This window comes from Canis lupus, chromosome 6 (genome assembly GCF_003254725.2).
Source record: "Canis lupus dingo isolate Sandy chromosome 6, ASM325472v2, whole genome shotgun sequence".
In the NCBI taxonomy this organism is placed as follows: domain Eukaryota; kingdom Metazoa; phylum Chordata; class Mammalia; order Carnivora; family Canidae; genus Canis; species Canis lupus.
In genome coordinates, this window is record NC_064248.1 from 31,702,665 (window position 1) to 31,728,788 (window position 26,124).

At 50.7% G+C, this 26,124-nt stretch overlaps 1 protein-coding gene across 11 annotated transcripts in view; it reads right to left on the reverse strand.

The window, feature by feature from the left end:
- CIITA (class II major histocompatibility complex transactivator) overlaps window positions 1-26,124 on the reverse strand; it is a 69,610-nt gene that overhangs the window by 27,223 nt on the left and 16,263 nt on the right. For 4 of the 11 annotated variants that reach the window (XM_049111400.1, XM_049111399.1, XM_035718155.2 and 1 more), the window contains exon 2: window positions 19,462-19,808. The exons of 2 other annotated variants lie outside the window; for them this stretch is intronic. In XM_049111400.1, coding sequence (XP_048967357.1) covers window positions 19,462-19,747 — 286 coding nt within the window. In that variant the 5' untranslated portion in view covers window positions 19,748-19,808. Of the gene's footprint in view, window positions 1-10,186; window positions 10,477-10,903; window positions 11,237-11,758; window positions 12,094-19,461; window positions 19,809-26,124 lie in introns of those variants that run through there. 5 more of the 11 variants (XM_049111401.1, XM_049111402.1, XM_049111407.1 and 2 more) reach the window with 5 other exon arrangements.

Here is a 26,124-nt window from a genome sequence, read left to right on the forward strand (position 1 = left end):
GCTGGCCTCGAAGTGGCTTGCCTGGGCGGCAAGAAAGTGGACCCAAAATGGGATCAGGAGAACACACACCCAAGTCACCACCACCTTCCAGCTGCTTCTTTTCGTTTGACGTATTAACGATGCTCACCACCTACGGAGGGTCTCCACCGGGTATCAGACCCCAGGTATCACAGAGAAAGAACTTTCCAATCCAACATGGGGCCCTGGCTGGGGCTGCCTGCTGATAATGGGGTTGAGTGGGGGCCGCAGGAACCCAAACATCACAGACTCGCCTCAAAGGCCCAGCCAACCATGACTAGAGGAAGGAGGACCAAAAGATGGGGCCCCCACCCTCTTCTGGTGGTGAAACCAAGCCTGGGGAGCCGAGAGACAAGAATGCTACCCCTCCCAGCACTGGCCTGAGAGCCCGAGAAGTCTGTTCTTTCCAGGGCAGCCGGAAAAGACTTCCTGCCCCTAAATCTTGCCCACTGTCTTCCTACCCCAGAGTCACTGTGCTATTTATGGACCGCTTACCTAGTAGCAGTCTGCCTCTTGTTCCAGGCAGCCAGCTCTGGTGACAACAGCTCTGGATGGAGCCCAGTCAGTTCACCAACGAGTTGTGTGACTTTACTCAAGTTCCCCAAGTCTGCCAGGGACCTTCAGTTCAACCTCCTTCACTCTACAGAGTGGATGAAACCCTGAGGAGGGACACCTGTCCCTGGCCAAGCCTGAACCGGATCCCCCCACCGGTTCAGCACAAGACTCTCAGTCCAGTGCTCTTTCCTGCCAGCCAACGTGTTTCCATTCATTGAACAACCCCCTTCATATCTAGGCCCAGGAATAGGGAGGGACCAGGTCCTATCACAGAAGGGTGATGGCAGGAGGTGCAGTGGGGAGGGGCCTGAGGAAGCATAACCCAGCCTCACTACTGACAGGCTCAGCTTCAAACTTTGGACAGCATCACCAAACACGATCAGACATCAGAGAAACACACTGACAGAAGAGAGAAACAACTTGTGTGAGCTTTGGAGTCAAATTGTCCACCTCTGAAGCCGCCCCTACCTACCAACTCATCACAACCTGGACAAGTTCATTTTCTCAATCTCCTGGAGCCTCAGTGTCCTGATTTGTAAAATGGGAATAGTCATCAGTAACTCATAAGGATCAGGTGAATTAATTCTCATAAAGCCCTCAGAAAGGCGTCTGGCACTTAGCAAGCTCTTCGTGAATGGTGGCTTAGAACAGCACCCAACACGTACACGGTGAGCAAATGAGGGTGATGGCCATCATCATCACTATCATTATTATTAATTATTATTAATTCATTTCTAACCTCTGTGGGGTTGACAATGGGACTCTTTCTCTTTCATTCATCTATAAGTCACAACATTGTGAAGCCACGCTTTCTGTCCTTTTTACATAAGGAGGCCCCACAGACCCCATAGGAACAAGAAAACCCCACAGCCAACAATGCAGCCTGGGAGGTCTGTACACTTCCCCATCGCTACCACCGAGAAGGTGCCTGGGAGAAAAGTCATCTGTGGGCCCAAGTTCTGTGTCATTGGCTAAACCCAGACAATAAGACACCTAGTCTTGGGGTGCATGGGTGGCTCAGTTGATTAAGTGTCGGACTCTTGATTTCGGCTCAGGTCGTGATCTCAGGATTGTGAGATCAAGCCCCGCATTGGGCTCTACACTGAGCTTGGAGCCTGCTTCTCTCTTTCACTCCCTCTCTGGTCCCAACCACTCCCCGCCCCCTGCTCACGTGCGTTCTCTCTCTCTTTCTCTCTCTCAAAAGAAGGAGAAGGAGACATCCATGGTCAGATACCCCCAACATACACTCAGCACTTCCCTTTCAGCTACCCTGAGCTGAACCTTGCACTTCATGTACTTTGTCTTGAGCAGACAGAGATTTGCAGCTCATAATGGGCTCATAATGGGCCTCCCCCCAACAACCCCCCATCTGAGCTCCCCGAGGGCTCTAGGAAGAAGGCAGGATTTAACATTTGACAGACGAAGATACTCAAATACTTTTGTGCAATGGCTTGTCCAAGGTCACCTAGTTGGAGAGTTTGAGTTTGAATCCTGGCTAGCAGGCATTAAGCAAGTGACTTAACCTCTCTGAGTTATTAGTTTTCCCACTACTAGATCAGGATAATGACTCTTCCCTTGAACCATTGAAAGGCCAAGAGAGGTTCTCAGAGGCACCCAGGAGGCCCACAGTCAAAGGAATCCTATTATGTTGGGACGGTGCAGAGCTGGGGCTCAGTTCTGGAGTCCAGTCTCCTAATCTCCATCTCTCAAAGCCACAGCACCTCCCATTCATGCCGGGATCGACTTATATCTTGGCTTGGGACCTCCCAGCATTCCCACAACCTTGTTCTCTATGTCTCTAGATGTTTTGGAAGTGCTTCGAAGGCCCCTGACTGGACTCTTTCCCCGACGTGTCACTCTAGAAGGGACTGGGGACAGAGATGGCTCAAATCACCCCACTGAGGAGACAGTCCCCCTCAGCTGCCCCAGCCCAAGGCAGATCATACAGGCCAGGAGTCCCGTGAAGGCAGGAGCCCTGTCTGTCTAGCTCACCTATCCTCGAGACTGCAGCCTGTACTCTGCTGCAAGCCAGGGGCTCTCTCCAGCCATGAAAGTGATGCATTACTAGAATTCATAGGTGCCCATTGAGGGCCAGTCCCTGAATGACACGGTGTACGGGCCATATTCCATTCAATCTAACACACACATTTGTGATTTGCATTCCCATTTCTCAGATAAAGAACCAGGCTGAGAGAAGACTGGTAGGTTCTGAACCAACTGACTGGCTCCAAAGGCCGTAGCTTCTTTGAATCCCTCTTGGTCCCAAGGCACCCTGGGGAGGCTCCTTCGCCTGGTGACAGAAGGCGTGGGTGACAAGATGATGTCTCCTTTTGTGGAGCTGTCTGGGGCACAGCAGAGAAGTGGTCTGTGTCTTCTTAGTAAACAGGCAGTATTTTTAGAAGGTCCTCTTGGAACCCTCCCGTCCCCCTGGGCCACCACCTTCTACGTCCAACTTGAGCAAAAGTTCCTAATCTTTTTGCCACCAAAAGTCCCTCTGGGGGCTCACTTCATCCCCACTTTGGACTACACCACAGATTTTTAAAGACCGTAGGCACCCAAATGGTTTCTAGACTATGTTCATTCCTCTTTCTCCCCTGAGGGAAATCAAGGAACCCCAGACCATGCCAACTCGCACTTCTGTAACCTGACAACCCAGGTGTGCAGCCCTTCCAGGTGCCAGCATACCGTTCCTTCACTGCTAGGAGATTCTTTTGTGTTGGGGGCTTGCTGGACACTCTATACGTATAATCTTGTTTCAATTGTCACAGCAACTCTGGGAAATTGGTCGTATTCTATTCATTTTACAGAAGATGACAATGAGGCGGGGCTCAGTGGATCAGATGCTTTCTTTCCAGATAAAAGGAGTGTCTGAGGGTCTAAGGCAACGTTGAGAAGGAGAAAGGGGCACCTTTGCTACTCCCAAACTCTTGAGTGCTGCTCTGCACTGTGATAAAAGAGCAGGAGAAGAAATACTTCCCGGCATGTTGGCTATGCTTCTCCCCCTGAGGAAGGAATGGAAATCTTCGAACCGTGTGGCTAGAGACATGACATTGTGTTCCCGCTTGGCCTTTGATCTTGAGAACCCTCTGAGCCTTAGTTTTACCAAATGGGTGTGGAGCCCACTCTGCTGAGGTACTCTGAGATTCTAGATTCTTCATTGCTTATCAGCCTTCCCCCCTCCCCATGCCCCTAAGACCCCCCCCCAACACCACCTTGCTCCCCAACTTCATGAGCACCAGCTGCTTCCAGGGTTCAGGTGGTGGCAGGAAGCCAGGAGCCCCAGGCCATCTTATCTTCCCTGACCAGCCCCCCATAGTCAGTGCCTCTGTGGGGCTCACAGATCAAATAAGTTCCTCTTTCCTTGCACCTTGCAGTCCTCCAGATAAATTCTAAGAGATACGCTGCACTATTTTTTCCCCAAATCCATAAAACAATGATTTACTGGGCACCTCCTCCCAATCCAGGGGTCCTAAAGCTGTTTAAAACATAGTCCCCACCAAGAAGCTAGCAATGTAGACTGAGATAATATTTTATGAGGGAGACAAAACATAATAATAATTAATAATAATAAGATGGTTAAGAGTGCAGGCTCTGGGTTCATATGCCAATTCCCCACTAACTGTGTGACCTCCTGTAAGTTCCTCAGCCTCTCCTGGTTCTGAAATCCACTGCATTTGGTTGGCATAGCGTCTACCCCATTGGGTTGCTGTGACTTGCCTCAAGAGATATTTCCAGGAAGTGCTACAGTTGTGTAAGTTATAAAATAAAAACAGCAAGGTATTGCTTGACACTGTACAACTGGCCAAAATTAGAAAGCTAGGAAATGCCAAAGGTTAGTAGAAGTGGACTGATGGAACCACCTTGGCAAGCAACCCAGCAGGCTTCAAATACGAAAGGATGCAAAGCTCCTACCACCTTACAATTCAAGGTTGGGTAGAGACATCCCCAAAAAACTGCTTCCACAGCACCACAAGAGGATGCTTCCACCCCCTTCAGAGGATGCTCTGTACTATTTGTGGTGACAGAGGACGGATGCCATGTGGGGGCCCATTGCTGATGGAGGGACAGTAAAAAATAATCACTATAATCCATGGAGGATGATGCAGTGTTAGAAGCGACAGGCCAATGGCCCACACAGCAACACAGCAGAGTAAAAAAGTCAGAAACAGAATGAACTCTGAGAGCCCAATCTGGATGTGCAGAGCGACATCCATGTGCATGAAAAAGCAGCACAGATGTTACAAGAACACATGGAAACACAGCGACACACCCTGAATGCATTAGAATGCAAATCTTGGAAAAGGCAGAGCTGCTTTAAAGGGGATGGAGAGCCCACAGCCTTCCCTTCCAGAAAGGGGCTGCAGAGTCCAGTTAACACACAGCTCGGTAGCAGCCCGGGTGGTGCAGTGGTTTAGTGCCGCCTTCAGCCCAGGGCGTGATCCTAGAGACCCAGGATGGAGTCCCACGTCCGGCTCCCTGCATGGAGCCTGCTTCTCCCTCTGCCTGTCTCTACCTCTCTCTCTGTGTGTCTCTATGAATAAATAAATAAAATGTTTAAACATACACACACACACACACACACACACACACACAGACACAGCTCAGGATGAGCCTTTCGACCTTGGCCTCCAAATACTCTGACCATTTTAACTATACGGTGCTATGCACAGGTGCTGCATGTAGCATCCCACTACAACCAGGATGAACCCCCTCAAGGGGCTGAGGCCGGGCGTCCATCTACCAGTTGCTGGAAGGCAAGGGGTTCCCAGCTCCCAGCTCTGGGAATAGCTCGAAGTCACAGCCCTTCTCCAAGGGGAGCCCATGTCTGATGACTGGTCTCTGCGGGGTGCAAAGGTCTGGTCTGGTGCCTCAATTTGCAGTAACCCCAAAAGCTGTCCCAGCTCCAGTGTGCTCTGTGGGGGCAGAGGGGTGGCTGAAACCCCTCTTGAGACTTCCGGCTGCCAGCCCAGTCCTCCCTGTGCCCAATCTTGCCTCTTTCCTCTCCCTGCGGTGTCCCCCCACCTCACCTCTCCCCAATGCACTTCTCCCATGTGTCAATCTTCAGCTCTGACTTGAGACCAGATCATCCTGTTTCTTCACAAGGAGGCCTGGAAATCATAGAGAACCCCACAAAAGCCCCCACAGAGACCACCTCTGAGAGCTTGGGAAAGCCACCTATCTTCTCTGGACCCCCTGTCCTCCCCGTAGGATATTCACCTCCTTGCGACTTGGAAAATCTTTGGGATTCCAATGATACCATCTCAGCTGCTGCGTTTATATGGCACAGTTATGGGAGCCAAGGGGCCTGGTGGAGGCAGGATGGGAAGGCAGGAGACGCCCCCCAAGAGCTGCGGGTGGGGGAGGGGTGGTCGGTTCTTGTCCAGAGTACAAGTCCCCTCTGGCCCGCCTGGCCCCACCCACCTCCAGGTGGCTTCCCTCTGCACACCCCAACATTCCAAACTGCTGTCAGTGACCTGGAAAGGAGTCCAACAGGTTCCCCCCCACACCATCCCCCCTGCTCCCCGGAAGACAACCTGAGCCAAACAATCTGGGATGGGGAGGGGAATGAGCACCCGGTGGCTGCAGGGAGCAAAGCCAGGCCCCTAGTTCCAGTCGGGCCTCCCAGCCTGACCTAACCGGGTGCCTAAGCCTGCACCAGCGCCAGGCCCTCTGCTGGGTGCTGGAGCCTCTGAGCCATGAGCCATGGGCCAGCCCTGCCTTTGACAACAGAGCCAAGCCATCAACAGGCTTGGCTGTGAAGCAAAACTCCCTGGAAAGGGCGCTAAACACATCCTTCGAGCCCAGGCCTGACTCCCAGAGGTCCTGGATTTTTAAATGAGCACCCCCTGGTGCCCCCTCACACGCACACTTGCCTTGTAGTGAATTAAAATGGGTTTTATTCTCAAGGCAGCTGGAGTTTCCACTTGCCAAGAAAATCCTGCCACTCGGCCTGTGTGACTTTTCTCGAACCCTGGGAGGTCTACAATTCTCCTTCTCACAAGGGACCCTTCCAGACTGTCCATTTCTGCCACCTTTCTGCTTCTCCCCAGCTGAAAATCCTAGAACCAGATTGAACACCTTCCTCGGTTCTTCTACCTCCCCTTCCAAGAGTCCCTGTCGACAGCCATGCCTTTGATGCAGGAGCCCCCAGCCCCACACCCGGGATGGTTACAGTTACTTCCAGGGTCTTTCAGGCAATCCAGTCTCCCAAACTTCAAGTGTGCTTCAGACCCTTTTACAATTTTTTGGTCAGATCTGCATACCACCTGCTAGATACTTTATGTCTGTATTTTCCTCGAATTGACTTTTTACAGAGACAAATATGTTTATGTTAAAAGGAAACCTTCCAGGGAACCCTGGGTGGCGCAGCGGTTTAGCGCCTGCCTTTGGCCCAGGGCGCGATCCTGGAGACCCGGGATCGAATCCCACGTCGGGCTCCCGGTGCATGGAGCCTGCTTCTCCCTCTGCCTATGTCTCTGCCTCTCTCTCTCTCTCTGTGATGTGAGTATCATAAATAAATAAAAATTAAAAAAAAAAAGGACCTTCCAGAGTTGAAAGCAGGCGATCAAACACATACCGGTACATGAATGTCCACAGCACACTGTTCATAATAGACAAAAGGTGGACACAACCCAAGAGTCCATTGACAGATAAATGGATAAACACAACGTGGCCTCTCTGAACACTGACATATTATTAGGCCATAAAGAGGAAGGAAGCCCTGGTACATGCTACAACATGAAGGAACCCCCAAAACATCACGCCCGATGGAAGACAGCCAGTCACAAAAGAACAAATACTGTAGAATTCCACTTACACGAGGCACCTAGAGTGGTCAAATCCATAGAAACAGAAAATAGAAGGGTGGTCACAGGGGGAAAGGGGGGCGGATATGGGGAGTTAGCACGTCATGGGGACAGAGATTCCATGTGGGGTGAATGAAAAAGTTCTGGAGACAGACGGTGGTGATGGTCGTATAACAGTAGGAATGTATTTAGCACAGCTCAATTAATTAAAAATGACTATGTTGGTAAATCTTATATCATTAAAAAAAAAAAGAAGAAAACTTTTATCACTACCGCCCCTCGTTTAAAAACGAGCATCACTTGCCACTGAAAAAACCCAAACAATGTTGTCAGCGGCCGTACCACTCTGTCAAAAAGAAACATCAGCTGGTATGAGTGTTGTCAAAAATGTCTACACACGAAAATGAGGAAGGTGGCTTGAGAAAGAATCAGAAAAACAATCATCTCCTGCCCCTGAGAACCAGTGTCAATTGATGCCCCTGTGAGAACTGTCTGTGGACCACCCATCGTGTATGCGTCAAAGTCTAGAAACCTCCCTTCTGCCCACAACTTCCCCTCGGATCTTTCCAGTACGATCCCTCAAGGAGCTGTAATGGTTACTCCCCAAACAGGTGTATTCTTTGGTGGCTCTTCCAAAGCGCTCCTGTGCACGCCAGGCCATCACCAAGACAGTGCTGTTGCCTTAGCCATCTTGTAGATGCATCTCTGAGAAGGAAGTCATTAATCCAGGTGATTGATGGCAAGCCTGAACGCCAAGTCCAGAAGCTTCCCCCTCTTCCTCAGGCCAGTTCCCCGATTGCCCGGGATTGACCCCAGATCGCGGTATTGAGTCATTTGGCTAATTTCCTGACAACTCCTCACAAGGTACCAGGAGCTAAAGTCCCAAGGGATAAAACTAGGTCCCTGCCAATCAGACAGATTTTGCTGTATCAGCAAGACTCTAACTACCCAGAACCTGCCCTATATTTGTAGAGGTTCACTGCCCAGGCCCTGGACTGAGCCCTCCCGACTTGGGCTCAAATTCTGACTCTACCAACAGCTCGACTATGTGGTGTTGATTACTAAACCTCCTTTGGAAGTCCCCAGAGGTTTTGCAACATAGTGAGAAAACAGGGTTTGGACCACATCAGTGCCTCTCCATGCATGTATAACCTCTTCACCCTGACACAGGAATCACCCAGATAGATGGTTCAGCCCAGGTGGGGCCTGGGGGCGGGGCCTGGGAGACTCTCCGGGAAGCCTAGGACCCCCTGGCTCAGTTCTCTCTGAAGATCTTTCCATTGCACATCCTGGGATTTTGGAGACCAGGTCCTTACCTTGGCAGCCTGCGGTTTGGAAGGTGTCGATTTTCTGGAATCTCCCCTTGTCCCCCCTCCCTGCCACCAGGCCCTAGAGCAAGAAGCACCAACTTCCTTAACCTTCTGATAGTCTGGGAGTGTTTCTTTTCTGGGTTGGTGGGGAAGGGGAGCTTCATGAATGGAAGGCGTCTTGCCAAAGTGAGGAACTCCTGGCTCCTTCCTGATTGGAAGTGGGGCGCTGTGGACTGCTGGGTTTGTCTCCTACCCTGTGTCACCCTGGATGTGGGGAGGGTGTGGGACTCAGATGAGGAGTGTGGGCTTTATGGGTCTCAGACAGAGCTGGGCATGGCCGCTCCAATTGTGGCATTCTGGAACCCCAGAAAGACACTCCCCCCTTTCCCCCGCCTTTCTATGACTCCTTGGTTTCTCTCCTCGGAAGGTGTGACTCAGGATCCCAAAGTGAGGTAGAGATGTCAATCCCATCAAAGCAGTCCCAGAAAGCCGTGTCCCACCCCCGCCCCAGATTATCAAAGACAGTCCAGGTAAAATTTCTGGACATGGAGACTATGCTTTAAAGTCCCATTTTCCTTTCCAACTCATGAACTCTTGAACTGGGCCAGAAGTGGCAATTGTTTTACGAGCAGTTGCTCATAAAAAGTCAACAGAACAACCTGCATTCAGATCAGATAGGGCCAGGAGAGCTCATACCTACAAGGGTCAGTCCCATCTGACAGCGCCAAAAAATAAGACAATAGAAGCGATTGGGCAGGTGGGCACTGAGTTAGCAGGCTTTCTCTTCTCTGCTTTTCTTTGCCTAAATAATATCATCACCCCTTCCTTCTTTTTCATAAACACCCCTGGCTTTCCCCACATGAGCAAGACACTTGTCTATGCTCCCCTGTGCTCCCCAGAGCAATTCTGGGACCCCCCCAAAAAGAGCTTTATTGTTTTCCGGTTTTGCTGCCTCTTCTCTGGTGACAGAGGGGAGGATTTCCTCTGGGCGCGCACTAAATGCCAGGTTACCCCCCTCCACCCCGCCACAAACCCTTCTCGGCAAGGCACCCCACCCAAGCTCTGGCAACCTGCACCCCTGAGTCCCAGCGGGGCTGAGATCCCACTGGAGAGTCGAGGCTCGGGGAAGGGTGGGCCGGGCCCAGGGACCCCAGAGGAGGGAGAGCCTGGGTGCCCCTCCACGCTCCGCGCCCCGGGCGCCCATCCACACTCCAGGGTGCACGGACAGTGTGTGCGCCCCGGGCTTGGGCGTCAGCACTGGGCTCCTTGGGGTGCGCTCCTCCTGCGCGGGGTGCTGCACCTGCACCTGCACCTGCCGGCCCACCTCCCCTCGCCCCGTGCCTCCCGCCCTAGCTCCCTGTGCTCCTCCCCGGGGTCACTGCACTCCCGCACGCTCCCTTCTCCCTCCCTCAGCCTTGGGGTGGGACCTCAGGACAGTAGCCTCCAGCCTCTGAGCCTCCAGGCCAGACCGACTTGCAGGGCCCCCCCGTCACCTACCGCTGCTCCCCGGACTCCCGCGTGCTGCCGGTGGCCTCTCCCGCCCGCCAGCCAGCTCCAGCGGGTCTGCCGCCCAGCCACCCCACCTCACCCCCTGCAGCCGCCGGTGTCCTTTTCTCTTTCACTTTCTCTCTGCTCGGGCGGGATTTGGGCCAAGCTGGGGAGTAAGCACCCACGCCTCCGGCTGCTGCACCCACCACGTGCTTTCTCCGAAGAGCCTGGGTCACATCGCTGCACTCCAGGGCACTCCCCGAGCGAGCGGCTATCACCTCCTCCAAATGGCCATCCTCCCCGGTTTCGGGGCGGGGGTGGGGGGGCAGCCAGCAGCCCTCCCTAGGTCATCTGCAAGCCCGGGCTTGCAGGCCGCTCACTCTCGCTTTGGGGTGGTCTGGATTTCTCTCCAGCTCAGCCCAGCCGGAAAAGTGACAAACCAAACCACCCTTGCAGGGGACATGGACCTTGCTGGCTGAGCACTTCACTCCGGAAAATGCCTCAGGGACCCTAAACTCAGCCTTGGCAAACTTGCCTTCCCATCACCCCATCCCTGTTGGCAATCTTCCAGCCTCTCCTCCTTCAGAGGTCCTGGACCCCAGCTCCACCTACCAGAAGAATTTGAGGAGGTCACTTTCCAGTGACCTCCACTTGGATTTCCTGTCTGGAATTGAGGGGGTGGGTCAAGGGACTTCTGACCTCTCCTTCCCCATCAAAACTCCTAACCTGCTCTATGCAACGGAGCTGGCAACCTTGCCATCCATGTGTGGGTTCTGGGTTCGAAGCCACACTTCCGTGATGTCCGAGGAAAGGAGTCTCACCCTTCTCAAACAGCTCAGCGACACCATCACACTGGACTTCTAGGATGATATTCAGGTCCTACAATGTACCAGGCACTATGCTGGACCTTGATCCATTATTGCCCCACATGCTATTTCACAGCCCAGGAAAAGAGTCTCAGAGAAGGTGGGTGACGTGTTCTGGGTCACATCACACCCAGCCAACAGTGCAGCTGGCGTTCAGACCCACCCTAGGGGGTCCCTCACCATCTGTTTCCTAACCCCCACTTCTTCCCAAAAGCACAGTTTGGAAACTGGGGAGAGGGGAGCATCTGGCCAGGGGACAGGCCAGCTGGGGTTCAGCAGCTACACCAAGGAGCCGACACTGGCTCTGGTTTTCCTGCCTCTCCCGGGCATGGAGTGGGGTCTGGCAGGGAATCTGTCCTTCAAGGGCACCCCGTCAGTGTTTACCTGGGAGAGCGAGGCCCTTGTGGTTGGCTGAGCGGAGCCTTCAATGATGAGAGCTAACGACACGCCTCCCGAAAGCTGGCCTTCTAGAACCCTTCAGCGCTGATAAAGCCCTCTCACATGCCAGCCACCTGCACTGATCTCAGTGTCCCTCAAGTGGAAGGAAATCACCACCCCGCTTTTTCCAACAACCCCGACAGGACGAGGACCCCTCCTCTCTCGGCCCCTCCTCACCCCACAGTTCAGAGATGGTGGCACCAGCTGAGATCCCACCCGAAATCCAGAAGCATTTTCAGCCCCAACTTCCTCCACCACCACCCCCCTTTTTTTTTACCTTGGGGCTCGGGCAGGTAGAGACCTGCAGGGCGTGGAGCCGGACAGCGCATGGTGGGAAACCCGATGAGGCTGCTAGGCTGCTGCTCCCTGAGTCTGGAGCAGGCCAGTCAGGGGCCGAGACTAAGCAGGCGTGCAAAGCAAGCAGGCAAGGGACCAATAGAAAACTCTCCCCCTAAGAAGGGGCATCGGGCTGTCAGATTTCTCATTCTAATACTCTCTAATTTGCCCACACTCCCTAAGCCCTCCCCCCTTACACCCCACCCGGGCCTCTGAGGTTAATTTCAGTTCCTTGTGGACCTAACCGGGCAACCTCGGAGGGCTGAGAGTTGTCTCCTAGAGAGGGACCTTTGTTTGACACAATGGCATTCTAAAAATCATGGTGACCGCAGTGGAGCCCCTCTGGTGCCAGCTGCCAATACCTGCCATCCTCTGCTGGACAGAGCCAGGCTCAGAGAGCCCCACAAATGCCTCAAGACCAGCTGAGCGCCCCAGCTGGGCTCCAGCAGCCCTCCCAGATGCTATGTTCTCTCATTACTCCACCCCAGCACCAAATTGCCCAAACTGCCCTGAATTGCCTTGGTGATCGGGACTGGTCTCCTCGTTATTCGTATTCCAAGACCTTGGACCAAAATGTGAATCGCCCATAAGAGAGTCCTACCCTGGGCAGCCCCGGTGGCGCAGCGGTTTAGCACTGCCTGCAGCCCAGGGTGTGATCCTGGAGACCCGGGATCCATTCCCACGTTGGGTTCCCTGCATGGAGCCTCTGCCTGTGTCTCTGCCTCCCTCTCTTTCTCTGTATCTCTCATGAATAAATAAATTAAAAATCTTAAAAAAAAAAAAAAGGAGAGAGTCCTACCCCAAATGTGGTTTACTTAACAGGCAGATGGTTTGGGGTAAGATACGATGCAGTGCTAAATAGTACTGTCCCACAGGGAGAAAGTTGGGGCACTTGCACGTCTCTGCCCATGCTCCTGATGGCATCTAGGAGAAAGTCTCTGTCAGGCCAATAGGTCCTAAACGCCTCTTCAAATGCATGATGCATCCCTGCTTCCCAGAAAGCAGTCCTCCGCCACAAGCCTTCAGTGAGACCACAGCATCTGGCTGGACTTGTGTAAACATTGCCCTGCCTTCCTGCTTCATAGTTAACTTCAATGGATGGCATTCCTTTCATTTTATGGTGGACATAAACGTTCCTTGGAAAATAAAGTTGAATTAAAAAAAAATGTGAATGCTTTGGAAAAACACCTGCCAAGCAATTAATAGTATAGACGGTGTGTAGAAGTCACCAGGGAGGTCCCGAAGTGAATGAAGCTTGGGAATCAGTGACAGGTGCCTCCTTCCTGCGTTTTTGCTGAAGGAGCGTGGTGGGGTTGGGAGTCTGAAGAGCTGGTGTCAAGGCCCTGCTGTTACCTGTTACCAGCAGGTGTATGACCTTGGACCCCTCGCTCCCTTTGTGTGTGGGCCTTGGTTTTCCCACAAACGAAATAAAGATTATGATGCCTATCTATGTATGGTGGTTATTTTGAAACAGCCCCTGCTTTTAGAGGGCCCAAGGAGGAAGTAGGCAGACAAGTGGGAAATGCTAATAGTCAATTTGAAACAGGGTCTTGCCTTCTTAGGCTAATAAAACAGACGTGACAACTGTTACAGATCTCAAGAAGTCTCTTCCTCCCGTGACCTGGTGCCAAGGGACAGGCACTCCTGGCCATTCTGTTGTCTCGATGCCACTTATGAGAGTCCCTTCCTATTCTTGGAGGCAGTTCTGACGGCCATGGCCAAAGCAGTTCTGATTCATGTTCACGGCAGGGCAGAGCTTGCAATGAGAGTCAAGTCAGACTAGGGGCGCCATCATCTCTCACCTGGTCCCATCTCGCTGCCTGGTCTTTCTACGTCCTCCCTGACCCCCACCCCCACCCATCCCCCAGGCCCACACTCAAGACCCAAATCTGGCCCTGTCTGTGTCAACCCAGTTCTCTGAGCTGAGTGATGACATGTACGGGGCTGTGTGTTTGGCTGATGCCAAACAGGTTGTGGATTAGCACCAGGAGGGTACCCGGTAGAGACCCCACTGTGGTGCCCAGCCAGGAGCTGATGGGGTCTGAATTTCAGCAGGGGCTGTGGAAACAAAGAGATGAGTGAGCAGGCTGGTATTGCAGCAGAGCTAGAAGGCCGAGCCGCCCGACCGAGTGGGGAAGGCAAGGAGCAGGGCAGAGGGGTTAAGCTGAGCCAAGGATTTCTCATCCTGCTGATGTTCCTCTTCAAAACTCCCTCAGACGTGGTGACCATTCTCCTGAGCCCAGGGCTGCCAGGAATAAGCTCAATTCCCTCCCGACTCAGGGGCGTCTCAGCGCTGTTCAAGCCAGTCTTGCTCTGGGCGTGTGAATTTGTCTCCAGGGAGGATCCAGCGTGACAAAGACCACTGGCTACCAGCAGAAGTACTGCTAAAGTTGCCGGCTGGGGTCCCCTGCCAAGTCCCAAGGGGAGGACATGAGGGAAACTCAGCTTGTGAGTAAGCCGGTCATCCCTGTCTCCAGTCTTCCCCAAACAGACCTGCTCAGCCCTACGTGGTACCTCAGCTGGAGCAGGTCCTACCGCGGCCAGGACGGAGCTCCTGCCTTCTCCCCATCGGGCTCTGTTTTAGCCTCCCTTCAAGGCCTGAGCTCCTGCTTTCATCACCCTTCCAGGTAACATCAATCTTAGGCTTTATTCATTTTTAGAAAACTTGTTGCCATGTATTTGGCAATGCATGGGTGAACTTCCTATTTTGTTAAATATAGATTCTGTTGCCTCCAATTAGATCACAAAGTTACTAGTGTCTGGGAGCCGGTGTTTTATTTTCTTATTTAAAAGCCACACTGCTCCAAAATTGTTTGAATGAAGGAACCAGGTTTGGATGTGAATGATCAAGGCAGACTCAAGTTCCAAATGGTGAAGGCCCCCCTCCCCTTAGGTTGTAAGTGCCTTTTCTTATGGTTTTGTTTTGTTTTGTTTTGTTTTGGTACCCACCAAAATCCCTAGCAGGTGCTAACACAAAAATTAGGGAGGAAGGCAGAAATGGAATGAAGGAAGGGAAAGAAGTGATAGATATGATAAAACTGGTTTGCATCCACATTAGACAGGTAGGAAGGTGCATGAGAACGCAGGCCTAATAGTCGGTAAAATCACAAGCAGGTAAGTCAGTAGGAAGGCAGGTAAATCAGTTGATACATAAAAATAGGAATGTTTAGGTAAACAGATTGTGAGCATGTGTAAGTGGGTAACAGATACCAGTCGGTGGATTGATAAGTAGGTGTTGGTAGGTGGTTATGTAGACCAGGTAAGTTTGAGGGCAGGCAGGTAGGTAGCTGGGCAGGTGGCTACGGAGATAAATAGAAACTGAGTAACCTCACGGGTGGGCTGCTGAAGACAATGACAGAGAACAGAAACGGGCTCTGGTCGGAGCAGGTGCCAGGCTGGGAGCCAAGTGGAGTATGGAACAGGCCATTTGTCAGCCTGGGAAAACCCATGGGGAAGTGCCAACTTCCGGCTGTGGGCGCTTTTCCTTCTGCGACTCCGGGGGTGGGATGGGGTGAGGGTGAAGGTGACGTGAGTCTGGCTGGCGGGGAGGCCATCCAAGGTGGACTGAGCACAGGTGTTCTTGCCAACACATCTCCTTCCAAGAGGCAGAGTTGGCTCCCCCCAGATCAGAGCAGAAACGGGTCTTGGGGAGGAAAAGAGGAGGGTGCGAGGGCACAGCGCCTCTCCTGTCTGGGGTCGGAGGAGGTCCGGGCTCTGGTGGCTCTTGTGCTCAGAGTCAGATGGGAAAGGAAGCCGGAGGAATAGTTTGGCCGCCTGGGGTGGGTCCCTTCCTTTCCAATAAATCAGGCAACATCCTAGAGGGAGACTTTGTTCTAATGGTTCTAGAAACAGTATCCCTGTGGGCAAAAATAACACATCGTGAAAACATCGAGGGACCAAAGACCAAATGAGAGCCAAGAAAACCAACAATAAGATCTAAATCTCCTGGCTGGGAGGGCACATGCCCTGCGTCTGATGAGGTCACCGAATCCTCAGAGCACCCTCTGAGATAACAGTACCTGGGTACTATTATCGCCTCCATTTTACAGAGGCGGAAAACTAAGGCCCAGAGAGGTTCCAGAGAGTGCTCACAGTCACAGCCCTGGGAGCGAGGGGGCCATGACCTGCCCTCAGGCAGTCTGAGGGCAGAGACCGTGTGCCAGCCCAAGGGCAGGGGCACGCTGATGCGCTCCTCACATGCACTCAGCGCCCAAGCACTGAGTCACTCATGGAACAGGCGTGTAGATATTTGGTGCAGCCCCCGGTGGGACCGTAGACACAATTGTTTTCTTTTCACCCCCCCCCCCCGGTTTATTCATCCTTGTCCAATTCTCTCTGCCGGGTACCCCTCTAGGCCTAGCTATACAACACCACGCGCTGCCTCAGATAGTTTCTGGCTATGGTCTCATTGAACCCTCGCTCTAGAAAGCCCCTGGGGGCTTAATATCATCACTCCCGTTTTCAAGATGAAGAGACAGAGGGTCAGAGTGGTCCAGTCATGTGGCTGAGGTCACACGGTTTGTAAGAATCGGAGCATTGCCTCAGACCCAGAGCTCTCCAGGGTCCAGCTTGGTCTTTCTCCATCACTGCCATCCTCACTGTCTCTTCTCCGCCCCCAGACTGCCTGCCACACGTTGTCACCCACTGTTGCCAAAGAATGGCCCGAGCATTTGCTCTGATTCTCCAAGGAAGCTGCTGGGTGCTGAGTTGTGTCAGAACAAGGACCTTGACCCTCAGACCTCCCCCTTGAGCTTGCCTGGGGTTGGATGCACCTGTGCTGCCTCGTGTAGCATGGGGTCGAACCCCCAGGGTCACAGACCCGGGGATAGGCTTTCTGCACAATTGCACGAGGGCACTATGGGAACTGAAGGCGACTTCTGAATCATTGGCCTAGTTTCAGTTTGAAGATGGTCAACCTGTTTTGGGTAGATTTACGGTACCCCTTGAGTTGTCTAGAAGAGGCAGCCAAGCAGAAAGTGCAGCGGCAGGTCCAGCCCTGTGAGATCCGATAACCCGCTCACCAGGCCGTGACCTGAGGCAAATCTCGTAGTCTCTCTGTGCCTCAGTTTACCATTCTGTAAAGTGAGAATAATGGTAGTACCTGAGCCATCCACCCACACCCACTCATCCACCCACACCCACTCACTCATCCATCCATCCATCTGTCCAACCATCCAACATTCAACAAATCTACATTACATGCCCACCCAGTGGCAGGTGCTGTGCTAGGCATCTGGTAGGCGATATGATCAAAATATAGATCCCTGCCCACATGGAGCTTACTTTCCAGTGGGAGAGTCAGACAATGAACAGCAGTCATACAATAATTAAATATATAGAAGGAGGAAATGTCAGTCTAGGGAGGGGGCTCAGAGTGTGGACAGGACCTGCAGTTCTGAAGAGGATGCTACAGGTAGGCCTTGTTGAGAAGGTAAGATCTGAGCAAAGAGCTGAGGGGGGAGGCCTAGAGGATATCTGGAGAAGGACGCTCCAGGTAGTAGGAACAGCACGTGCCAGGGGCCTGTGGTCGAGAATGTGCCAGGCCCGTCCCGGGGACAGCGGGGACACCAGTATGGCTGGGGGAGATGAGCAGCAGTAGGGGATGAGGGCAGAGCAGCGAGAGCCAGATTGTGATGAGCCTTGTGGGCCACTGTCCGGATTTCGCTTTCCCTCTGAGCAATGGGGAGCCAGGGCAGAGTTTAGAGCAGTGGACGGTGCAGATTGGTAAGGGTTGCGGAGAGAGTTACAAAACCTTCACATGATGATTTCCTCTTCTGAACCCTTGTTGAAACCAAAGGCAGGGCCCTTTCTTTACAAAGCACACAATTCTCCTTCCCCTTCCCTCTATCCCCCTCCGAAGTTGCTCCCGCCCGGCTTGTCCCACAGCCGCACCCTTGGCAGCCCTGACGGGAGCTGGCCTGGATAACAGGAGGAAAGGGCAGGGAAAGGAGGCACCTTGCCTTTCTCTGTCTCCCAGCCCCCTGAAGACCACGTCATTCTGAGCCCAGTTCCCTTTCTCGAGTCACATGGGGGTCAGAAATAAAAATATTACGTCCCCAGGGAGGAAGCAGAGTGAAATAACAGGAACCAGCAGAGGAGGGAGGGCCAGAGGTGTCAGGCAGCCCCCACATAAAGGAGCTAGGAGCATGAAGTTTGCAGGGAGGGAGGATGGTGCTGATGCCCCTGCACCCATCCCGGGGTGGCTGCTGCACACCCATCAAGACCACACCCCTGGGGACAGGAGCCGCTTGCACCCCCAAGAAGAAATCAGGGAGCCCATTTAGGTAGGAGAGGGACAGAGTAAGAGATATGTCCAGGAAACCAACAGGGACCATCCGGGCGAGACTGTAACCACGAGGAAAACCAACTTCTTATACATTTGCAACTTGACAGAGCGGGGGTGGGGTGGGGCAACACCCATACACCACCCTGGCACCCGAATCAACACCCTCAGAAGAAGGCTTTCTCCCTCCTCCAAGCCAGGTTGAGGATAAGCTTGCCTGCCTCCACATAAATCCAGCCTCCACCACTTGGCACCTGGGGACCCGGGGTGCTGTCCCCTCTGGGTGCTCTCTGTTTTCTTCGTTAGATCAGAACTAAGAGTGCCGCGCGGTCCCTGGGCTATGCCAGGCGCGTGATAAACACTCAACGAGCGCAAATCATTGTGATCCTCTCCCACTCGAAGTGGCTCTGAAACCAGAAAGGACCCACGAATGACTGGACTCTACGGCGCCGAGTCACAAAGCTGGAAAAGCCCAGACCTGGGGAGAGCAGGTGCAGAACAGAGATGCTCGCGTGGAGCCGAGAGCCTCTTGGCCGCAGGGAAGGGACACCTCACCTGTTTGCGGGGTGGGGGGAGGCAACACGGTGTAGGCTTGTTTTTCTGATTCAAGAGGCTGTCGAGTGTCATCAAGACTCTAAAAGTGAGACGCTCTTCCCCTCTTTTCTCTGATCTGGTTCTTGTTCTGGGTCTCCGTCTCCCTCGTTCTTTCTCCCCCTCTTCCCTCCACCTTCTCCCCCTTCCTCCTTCCCTCTGGCCTCTCCCTTTCTTTTATTTATCTCCCTTCTTCTATTCCGTCTCTCCCTTCCTTCCTCTCTCTCCTGCCTGTCTTTGGATTTCTGTCTTTCGCTGACGCAGATACACACACGCACGTGCACGCCCGCACACACAAATGCGCGCACATATGCACGCACGGCATCCTCTGCTCTCTGGCTTCATTGCCCGTCCTCTGGCACCTCGTTTCTCTGCATTGGAGCCTCCCCAAGTGTCTGCAGCCGCCTTCCCCACTGGACCGTGAGCCCCTTGCGTCCAGCCCCGGTGCCCAGCGCAGGGCCTGATGCATCAAGGCTGCGCAGGGTACAAATCAGGCAGGTGTTTGGTCTCATGCCTCCAGGATGGTCTTTTCTTAAGCAGAGTGGGAAGCGTGCTGGCTGGGCCTCCAGCACACCCGGCATCACAGACGGAGTTCTCCAAGCACTCGCTGCTCCTGCCAACTCATCCAGAGGCCCTGACTCCTGTCCAGCTCCGCCTTCCCATCTGGGGACGAGGATGATCACACTGGCTTTCCTTTCAGAGGGAAGGGAAAATCTGTGCGCTGCCTACAGCCAGCCTTTGCTACTCGGGCCAAGGGGATGCTGACTTACCAACATGGTCCTTGGAGGAGTTGGGGTCCCCCTCCGCCACCGGGGTCTGCCACCCACTCCACGCCCACCTCAAGAGGGCCAAGTCTGGGTCTCCTTTCTCCAGCAGGGTCAAGGAAATCTTTCTGGCCAGGGCCTCGCCATCAGGCTCATGGAGCAGGGCGCAGTGGTACTCCCGGGAGAGAAGCTCCTTCTCTAGCATGTTGTCCAAGAGGGCTTGCACTTGACTCGGCTGATGGCTGGACAGCAGCATCCGGACCCGAGCCAGGATGGTCTGAAAGTGGTTCATGGCCGGGCTCAGGGGCAGGCCAGCTGCCTGGGCCAAAGCCTAGGATCTCTGCTCACCCAGCCTGCAGCATCCAAAACATGAAGTGAAAAACAGGATGAGGGAAACTCTACAGTTTGGTGCTGTTTATTCCTGCTTAGGCAGGTTTCCTCATTTGCGTCGCAGGCTGGGGTGCCTGATGTGTGGTTGGAAATGGGTGCTGGGGCTGATCCGGACCCCACAGATGCTCGCTGGGACCGCCCACGTGCATGTCAGAGAAGCCTGCAGCCTGTGGGCTCCATCTGATCCAATCCGGTATTTGCTAAACGGGAAGCAGACTTGCCTCTGTGGGAACTCACACAGTGATGGTCCTTTTTAGATGTTTTATCATAACAAGAAGGCAGTTGGGGTGTAGGGTTAATTGGCTTTGGGGTGAATCTGCCGGGGTTCACAGCACAGTACTGCTTGCTCAGCCTCTTTCAAGCCCCCATTCCTCCACCTGAAAAGGCTGGATGACGATAATCATACTTACCTCACTGGGTTAGACGGGGTGATAATAAATGCCCTGACCTCCCAGAGTTGTTGAGAGAATTAATGAGATAAGGTGTGCAGAGCACCCAGACATTATCTGCATGATACTAGTGCAATAAATATCAGCCATTATTCTCACTATTGTTATTGATTAATCATGCATACGACCGTCATCTTGGGCTTAACCTCACTAACCCTCAGTCCTCTCCTTAGCCAAAATCTCCCAATAAAAGTAATCCAGCCTCATTAAATTGTCTTGAGGATTAAAAAAGATAATGCATTGGAAGGGCTTGGCGCTGGACCTAGTGACCACTTAACGAAAACTGACTACATACGAATATCATCCCCGATCTACAAATGCACAAAACAGAGGCTTTGCGTAGGAGCCAGTCTATTTTAGGATTCTATTCTAAAAATTCCCAACCCAGGGGTGTCTGGGTGATGCAGTCGGTTGAGCATCTGATTCTTGGTTTCCGCTCAAGTCATGAACCCAGGGTGGTGAGATCTGGTCCTGCACTGGGCTCCGGGGCTCTGCGCTCGTCATGGAGTCTGCCTGAGATTCTCTCTTTCTCTCCCCCACCCACTCATGCCCTCTCTGTCTCTCAAATAAATAAATAAATCTTAAAAAAAAAATTCCCAACCTATTTTTTTTTCTCATAGTTGATGACTCTCCCTTATCATTTTGAAACAGACCTCGTTTCCTAGCCTGGCCTCAGCTTTACCATCTCTCAGATGGGACCATTTGCATTGTTCACTTAAGTGAGACAAATAAAGATTTCGACTTCCAGGATGGCTGAGTAGCTCCTACCTGACTGACTCTACCACAGATAAAAACTAACAACTCTGGGGGAGGAAAAAAAAAATAGACAAAAACAACTAGCTAAGGGCACTGAAGAATGACTGGAACTGGCTGATATTAGAAGGAAGTCAACACATGAAAGATAAAAATACCTTTGGTGAGTGAGTTCTCAGCTCATGGGATTAGCCTGGAGGCAAGTCTCCATCACCACTGTGCAGGACAATTAAAACTCTTAAAAAAGGCAAAGTTTTACTGCCCTGAATAACCAGAGGACAGAATTTCAGGGTAACAATAGCTGCTGGAAAGTGGGAGTAAAAACCCCAATAAGGAGGCGCTTGGGTGGGTCACTGGGTTAAGCATCTGAGCCTTCAGCTCAGGTCACAGTCTCTGGGTCCTGGGATCAAGCCCAGAATTGTCCAGCTCCCTGCTCAGTGGGGAATCTGTTTCTCCCTCTCCTTCTGTCCCCCGCCCCCCCGCTCATGCTCTCTCTCTCTGTCTCAAATAAATAAATAAAACCTTTTAAAAATTTTTTTCAGAAAGGGGAGTTGCTCCAAATTCTGTGTATAAACTGCCCAAATATCTGGTTGACTTCTGAACCATGTATACATTCACAGTTAGACTCCAAACAGCCCAGCTGAGGTTAAAGGAACTGAACTGAGATTTGAATTGCAACCTACTATAAAGGTCAGAGGGGGAGTAGGAGACTGCATTTGATTCCAGACAAGTTAGGAGCCCACTAAATCAACAACAACAAATTAGCACTGTTCAGGTTATAATAATCCAGAGTCTTGGGGCTCCTGGGTGGCTCAGTCAGTTGAATATCTGCCTTCAGCTCAGGTCGTGATCCCAGGGTCCTGGGATCAAGTCCCACATTGGGCTCCTTGCTTAGTGGGGAGCCTGCTTCTCCTTCTCACCCTCCCTGCTGCTCATGAGACTCTCCCACTCACTCTCAAATAAATAAAGTCTTAAAAACAAAACAAAACAGGGTGTTTCCAACAAATGATGTGCAACATACACCCAACATTACTTGCCTGTAAAGAAACAGGAAAAAGGGACTCATTCTCAAGAGAAAAAGACAATCAAGGAAACTGACTTCTAGGTGACCTGGATATTGAAATTGGCAGACAAGGATTCTTAAAGCAGTGACTATAACCCTGAATGAAAAAGACATTAAAGGGGGAACCTGGCTGGCTCAGTTGGTGGAACATGTGACTCTTGATCTTGGGGCTGTGAGTTCAAGACCCATACTGGCTGTAGATTACTTAAAAAAATAAAATCTTCTTTAAAAAAAAAAAAAACATTTGAAAGAAAGAAGATGTAGGAGAAAGTATACTCATAAAAGTGAAAAGATGGGAAATATCAGCAGAAAATTAGAAACTATTCAAAAGTTATCCAATGAGGGGCACCTGGGTGGCTCAGCAGTTGAGCGTCTGCCTTCGACTCAGGTCATGGTCCCAGGGCCCTGGAATTGAGTCCTGCATCGGGCTCCTTGCAAGGAGCCTGCTTCTCCCTCTGCCTGTGTCTCTGCCTCTCTCTGTGTGTCTCTCATGAATAAATAAATAAAACCTTTTTAAAACAAGCTATCCAGTAGAAATTATCAAAATGGAAAGTACAATATATGAAATTTTAAGTCACTGGATGGGATTAACAGCGACATTTCGGAATGACAGAAGAAAAAAACTTGCAGATGGAACGATAGAAAGTATTCGTTCTGATAAACAGAAAAGTTTGGGGGATAAAATGAGCTTCGAGGATCTGTGGGAAACTATGAAAAGCTCCACATATTTCATATGAAAAGCTTCTACGTATTTGAGATCACAGAAGGGGAAGAAAGAGTATGGGGCAGGAAAAAGATTTAAAGAACTAAAGCCTTAAACTTCTCAAAATTGGCAAAAAGAAAACAAATCTGTGAAGCTCAGTAAACTTCCAGAATGGTAAATACGATGAAACCACACCTAGCTTTATCACGGCCAAAGTGCTGAAAGCCAAAGGTAGGGAAAAACTCATGAAAGCAGCCAGACCAGAACATGTTACACACCAGAGAGTGTTCAAATAGTCACTGACTTCTCATTAGAAACCATGGAGGCCAGAGAGCTGAAATTGTCAACACAGATGATTTTTTATTATTATTATTATTATTATTATTATTATTATTATTATTATTTATTGTTTTTCAGAGAGAGAACAAGTAAGGGGAGGGGCAGAGGGAGAGGGAGAGAATCTTAAGCAGCCTCCATGCCCAAAGTGGATGGAACGCAATGTGAGGCTTGATCTCTCAACCCCGGGATCATAACGTGAGCTGAAACCAAGAGTTAGCTGCGTTACCAACAGACACCAAGGCACCCCATTCACACAGACATCTAAACCCAGTGAAAAGACCTCTCAAGAATTCAGGAAATATGGATATTTTCAGTTAAAGGAAAAACTAAAAGAACGAGTTGCAACAGACCTGTATGCCAAGAAACGTGGAAGTGTGTTCTTTGGGAGTTGAATGAGGCCAGCTAGCAATTCAGATCTACAGGGAGGATTAAAGAACATTAAAAATAGGATCTCTGGCCAATATAAAAGATTGATTTTTTTCCTCTTCATTTATTTAAATATAACTGGTTAAAGCAAAAATTATAATATTGTCTATGACTTTTAAATATAGATAGAAGTAACACATATGATGTTTATAGCATAAAGGATGTTATAATAAGAGGGTGGTTATTAAATCTTTATGTAGTTGCAAGGTTTCTAGATATCAAAGTGATTGATTCTAGATATCAAATATTACCTCTATGGGACACCTGGATGACTCAGCTCTGCTTTTGTCTCAGGGCGTGACCCTGGAGTTCAAGGATCGTGTCCCACATTGGGCTCCTTACAGGGAGCCTGCTTCTCCCTCTGCCTGTGTCTCTGCCTCTCTCTCTGTGTCTCTAATGAATAAATAAATAAAATCTTAAAAAAAAAGGAATATTACCTCTAATATTACCTCTATTACCTCTATATTACCAGGTTGGGAGAAATAGAAGATGTATATTATATTTCCTTGGCGACCACCAAAATATAATGCAAAAAGGTATAGCTAAAGAGCAACTTGAAATTAATATAGAATTTTGAATGAGGGTGTTATTCTGTATGTTGGTAAATTGAACACCAATAAAAATTATTTTATTTAAAAAAAAAGAATTTTGAATGAGATGGACTCTCAACTCTTGGTTTGAGTAAGCAGTCCAAGAAGATCCTGACATTATAAACGTCATATGTAACGGCAGAGATGTCAATGTAAATATTATTCCCAGGGCAACATATTACCAATCAAGATAACAAAAATTGCATACTTTTAGGCACTAAAAATCGCTTCTCGGAGTTTGACTGAGATCAAGTGTAGTATCTATTCTTATCACTTTTAGGCACTAATGGTCATGGTTCACAGGGCAGATCAATAATTTCTGCAGGTTGAGTATCTTAAAAGGCTCCTTTGTACAAACAGCACTTTCGAGAATAGTTTTATAATCACAAAACAAACTTCACGTGTTCGCACGTCCCCTCTCATGACAGGAGATGGAGATGGATACTGAAGCAAAGGTTCTCAGCTTACCAGAGCTAACTTTGGGATGTGTAATAGTGATCGCTACAACCAAAGGCAAAGGAGGAAACTTGCTCCATTTTTTTTTCCTGAGATTTTCTTGTCAGCAGTTAGGAGACCATGTGATTTCTTGGACAAGGAAGTAATACCCATTGATTAGATCTGAGAGAAAAAGAGGTTTGAAGAGCTTAAAACATAGAGGAGGGCAGCCTGGGTGGTTCAGTGGTTTGGTGCTGCCTTCAACCCAGGGCATGATCCTGGAGACCTGGGATTGAGTCCTGCATCGGGCTCCCTGCATGGAGCCTGCTTCTCCCTCTGCCTGTGTCTCTGCCTCTCTCTCTCTGTCTCTCATGAATAAATAAAATGTTAAAAAAAAAAAAAACCATAGAGGAGTTAGGAAAGAAGGAGCCTTAAGGGAGTTTTAACAGATGGCATGTAATCTTCAGCCAAGGCTGTGGAGAAGATGGCAGGGGGTTGGTCACTGGGAGGGATAAGGAAACCATGTTTTTAAGTACCTCAACTCTTAGGTACCTGAGAGAGAGGACCAAGTCTTGAGGATCCATCCACAAGCATCCGCAAGGTAGGGATGAGGACCAGCCATGGGGATTACCCCCAAGCACCCAAGGTGGGGATGAGGACCAGCATGGGGATCTATCCCCAAGCATCTTCAAGGTAGAGATGAGGACCAGTCATAGGGATTCATCCCCAAGCATCCTCAAGGTGGGGTTGAGGACCAGCCATGGGGATCCCTCCCCAAGCATCCAAGGTGGGGATGATGGATAATGAAGCAGCAAATACTAGGGTCAGAGAACCAAGGATAAGGGCAGGTAGGTTCCCCTAGCTGCCTATAAAGCTGCCTTCCTCCTTCCTGTCAATCCAACCACTACTCAGTCATGAGCTTTGTTGGGAAAACATGAATGCCAGCCTCCACTTGACCACAGATTCACTGTGCCACCACAGGCAAGGCATTTCCTCTCTCTGGGCCACAATTTCATCACCTATGAAATAAGTGGTTCAGATTACATGATCCCTTGAATGTCTTTCAGTTTTGAAATATTGAAAGTATTACATAGTTGCAGAACCCACTGGTCCCAGAGCTCCACAATATTCCCCTGTGATTAGTCATGTGTGTTGCATTTTCTGTCTTTAGTCATTCAGGACCCCCTGCTTCTGACATTTCCCCCCTCATTATCACATGCAGTGTGACTATTATTTATCTGATGTTTTGCTTTCATTTGGCTTGTTTATTTACCATAGGAAGAAATTTCATGCCCTTATCACAGTTGGAAAGTCACATCCCATGCCCAAGAGTAGTGAGCAGCTGACAAACATGTGGCAAGTAAAATGATATCAAAGCTTAGATTCTCCTGCTTATTGAAGCTTCTGATTCTGAGGTCCAGTCTCGCTTTGTGACAAAGCATGGTTAGCAGGTGTTAGAGAGATGAGAGAGAGAGACTAGCACCCAGCTGGGGGTGCCTACCTCCTCACACTGGTAAAAAG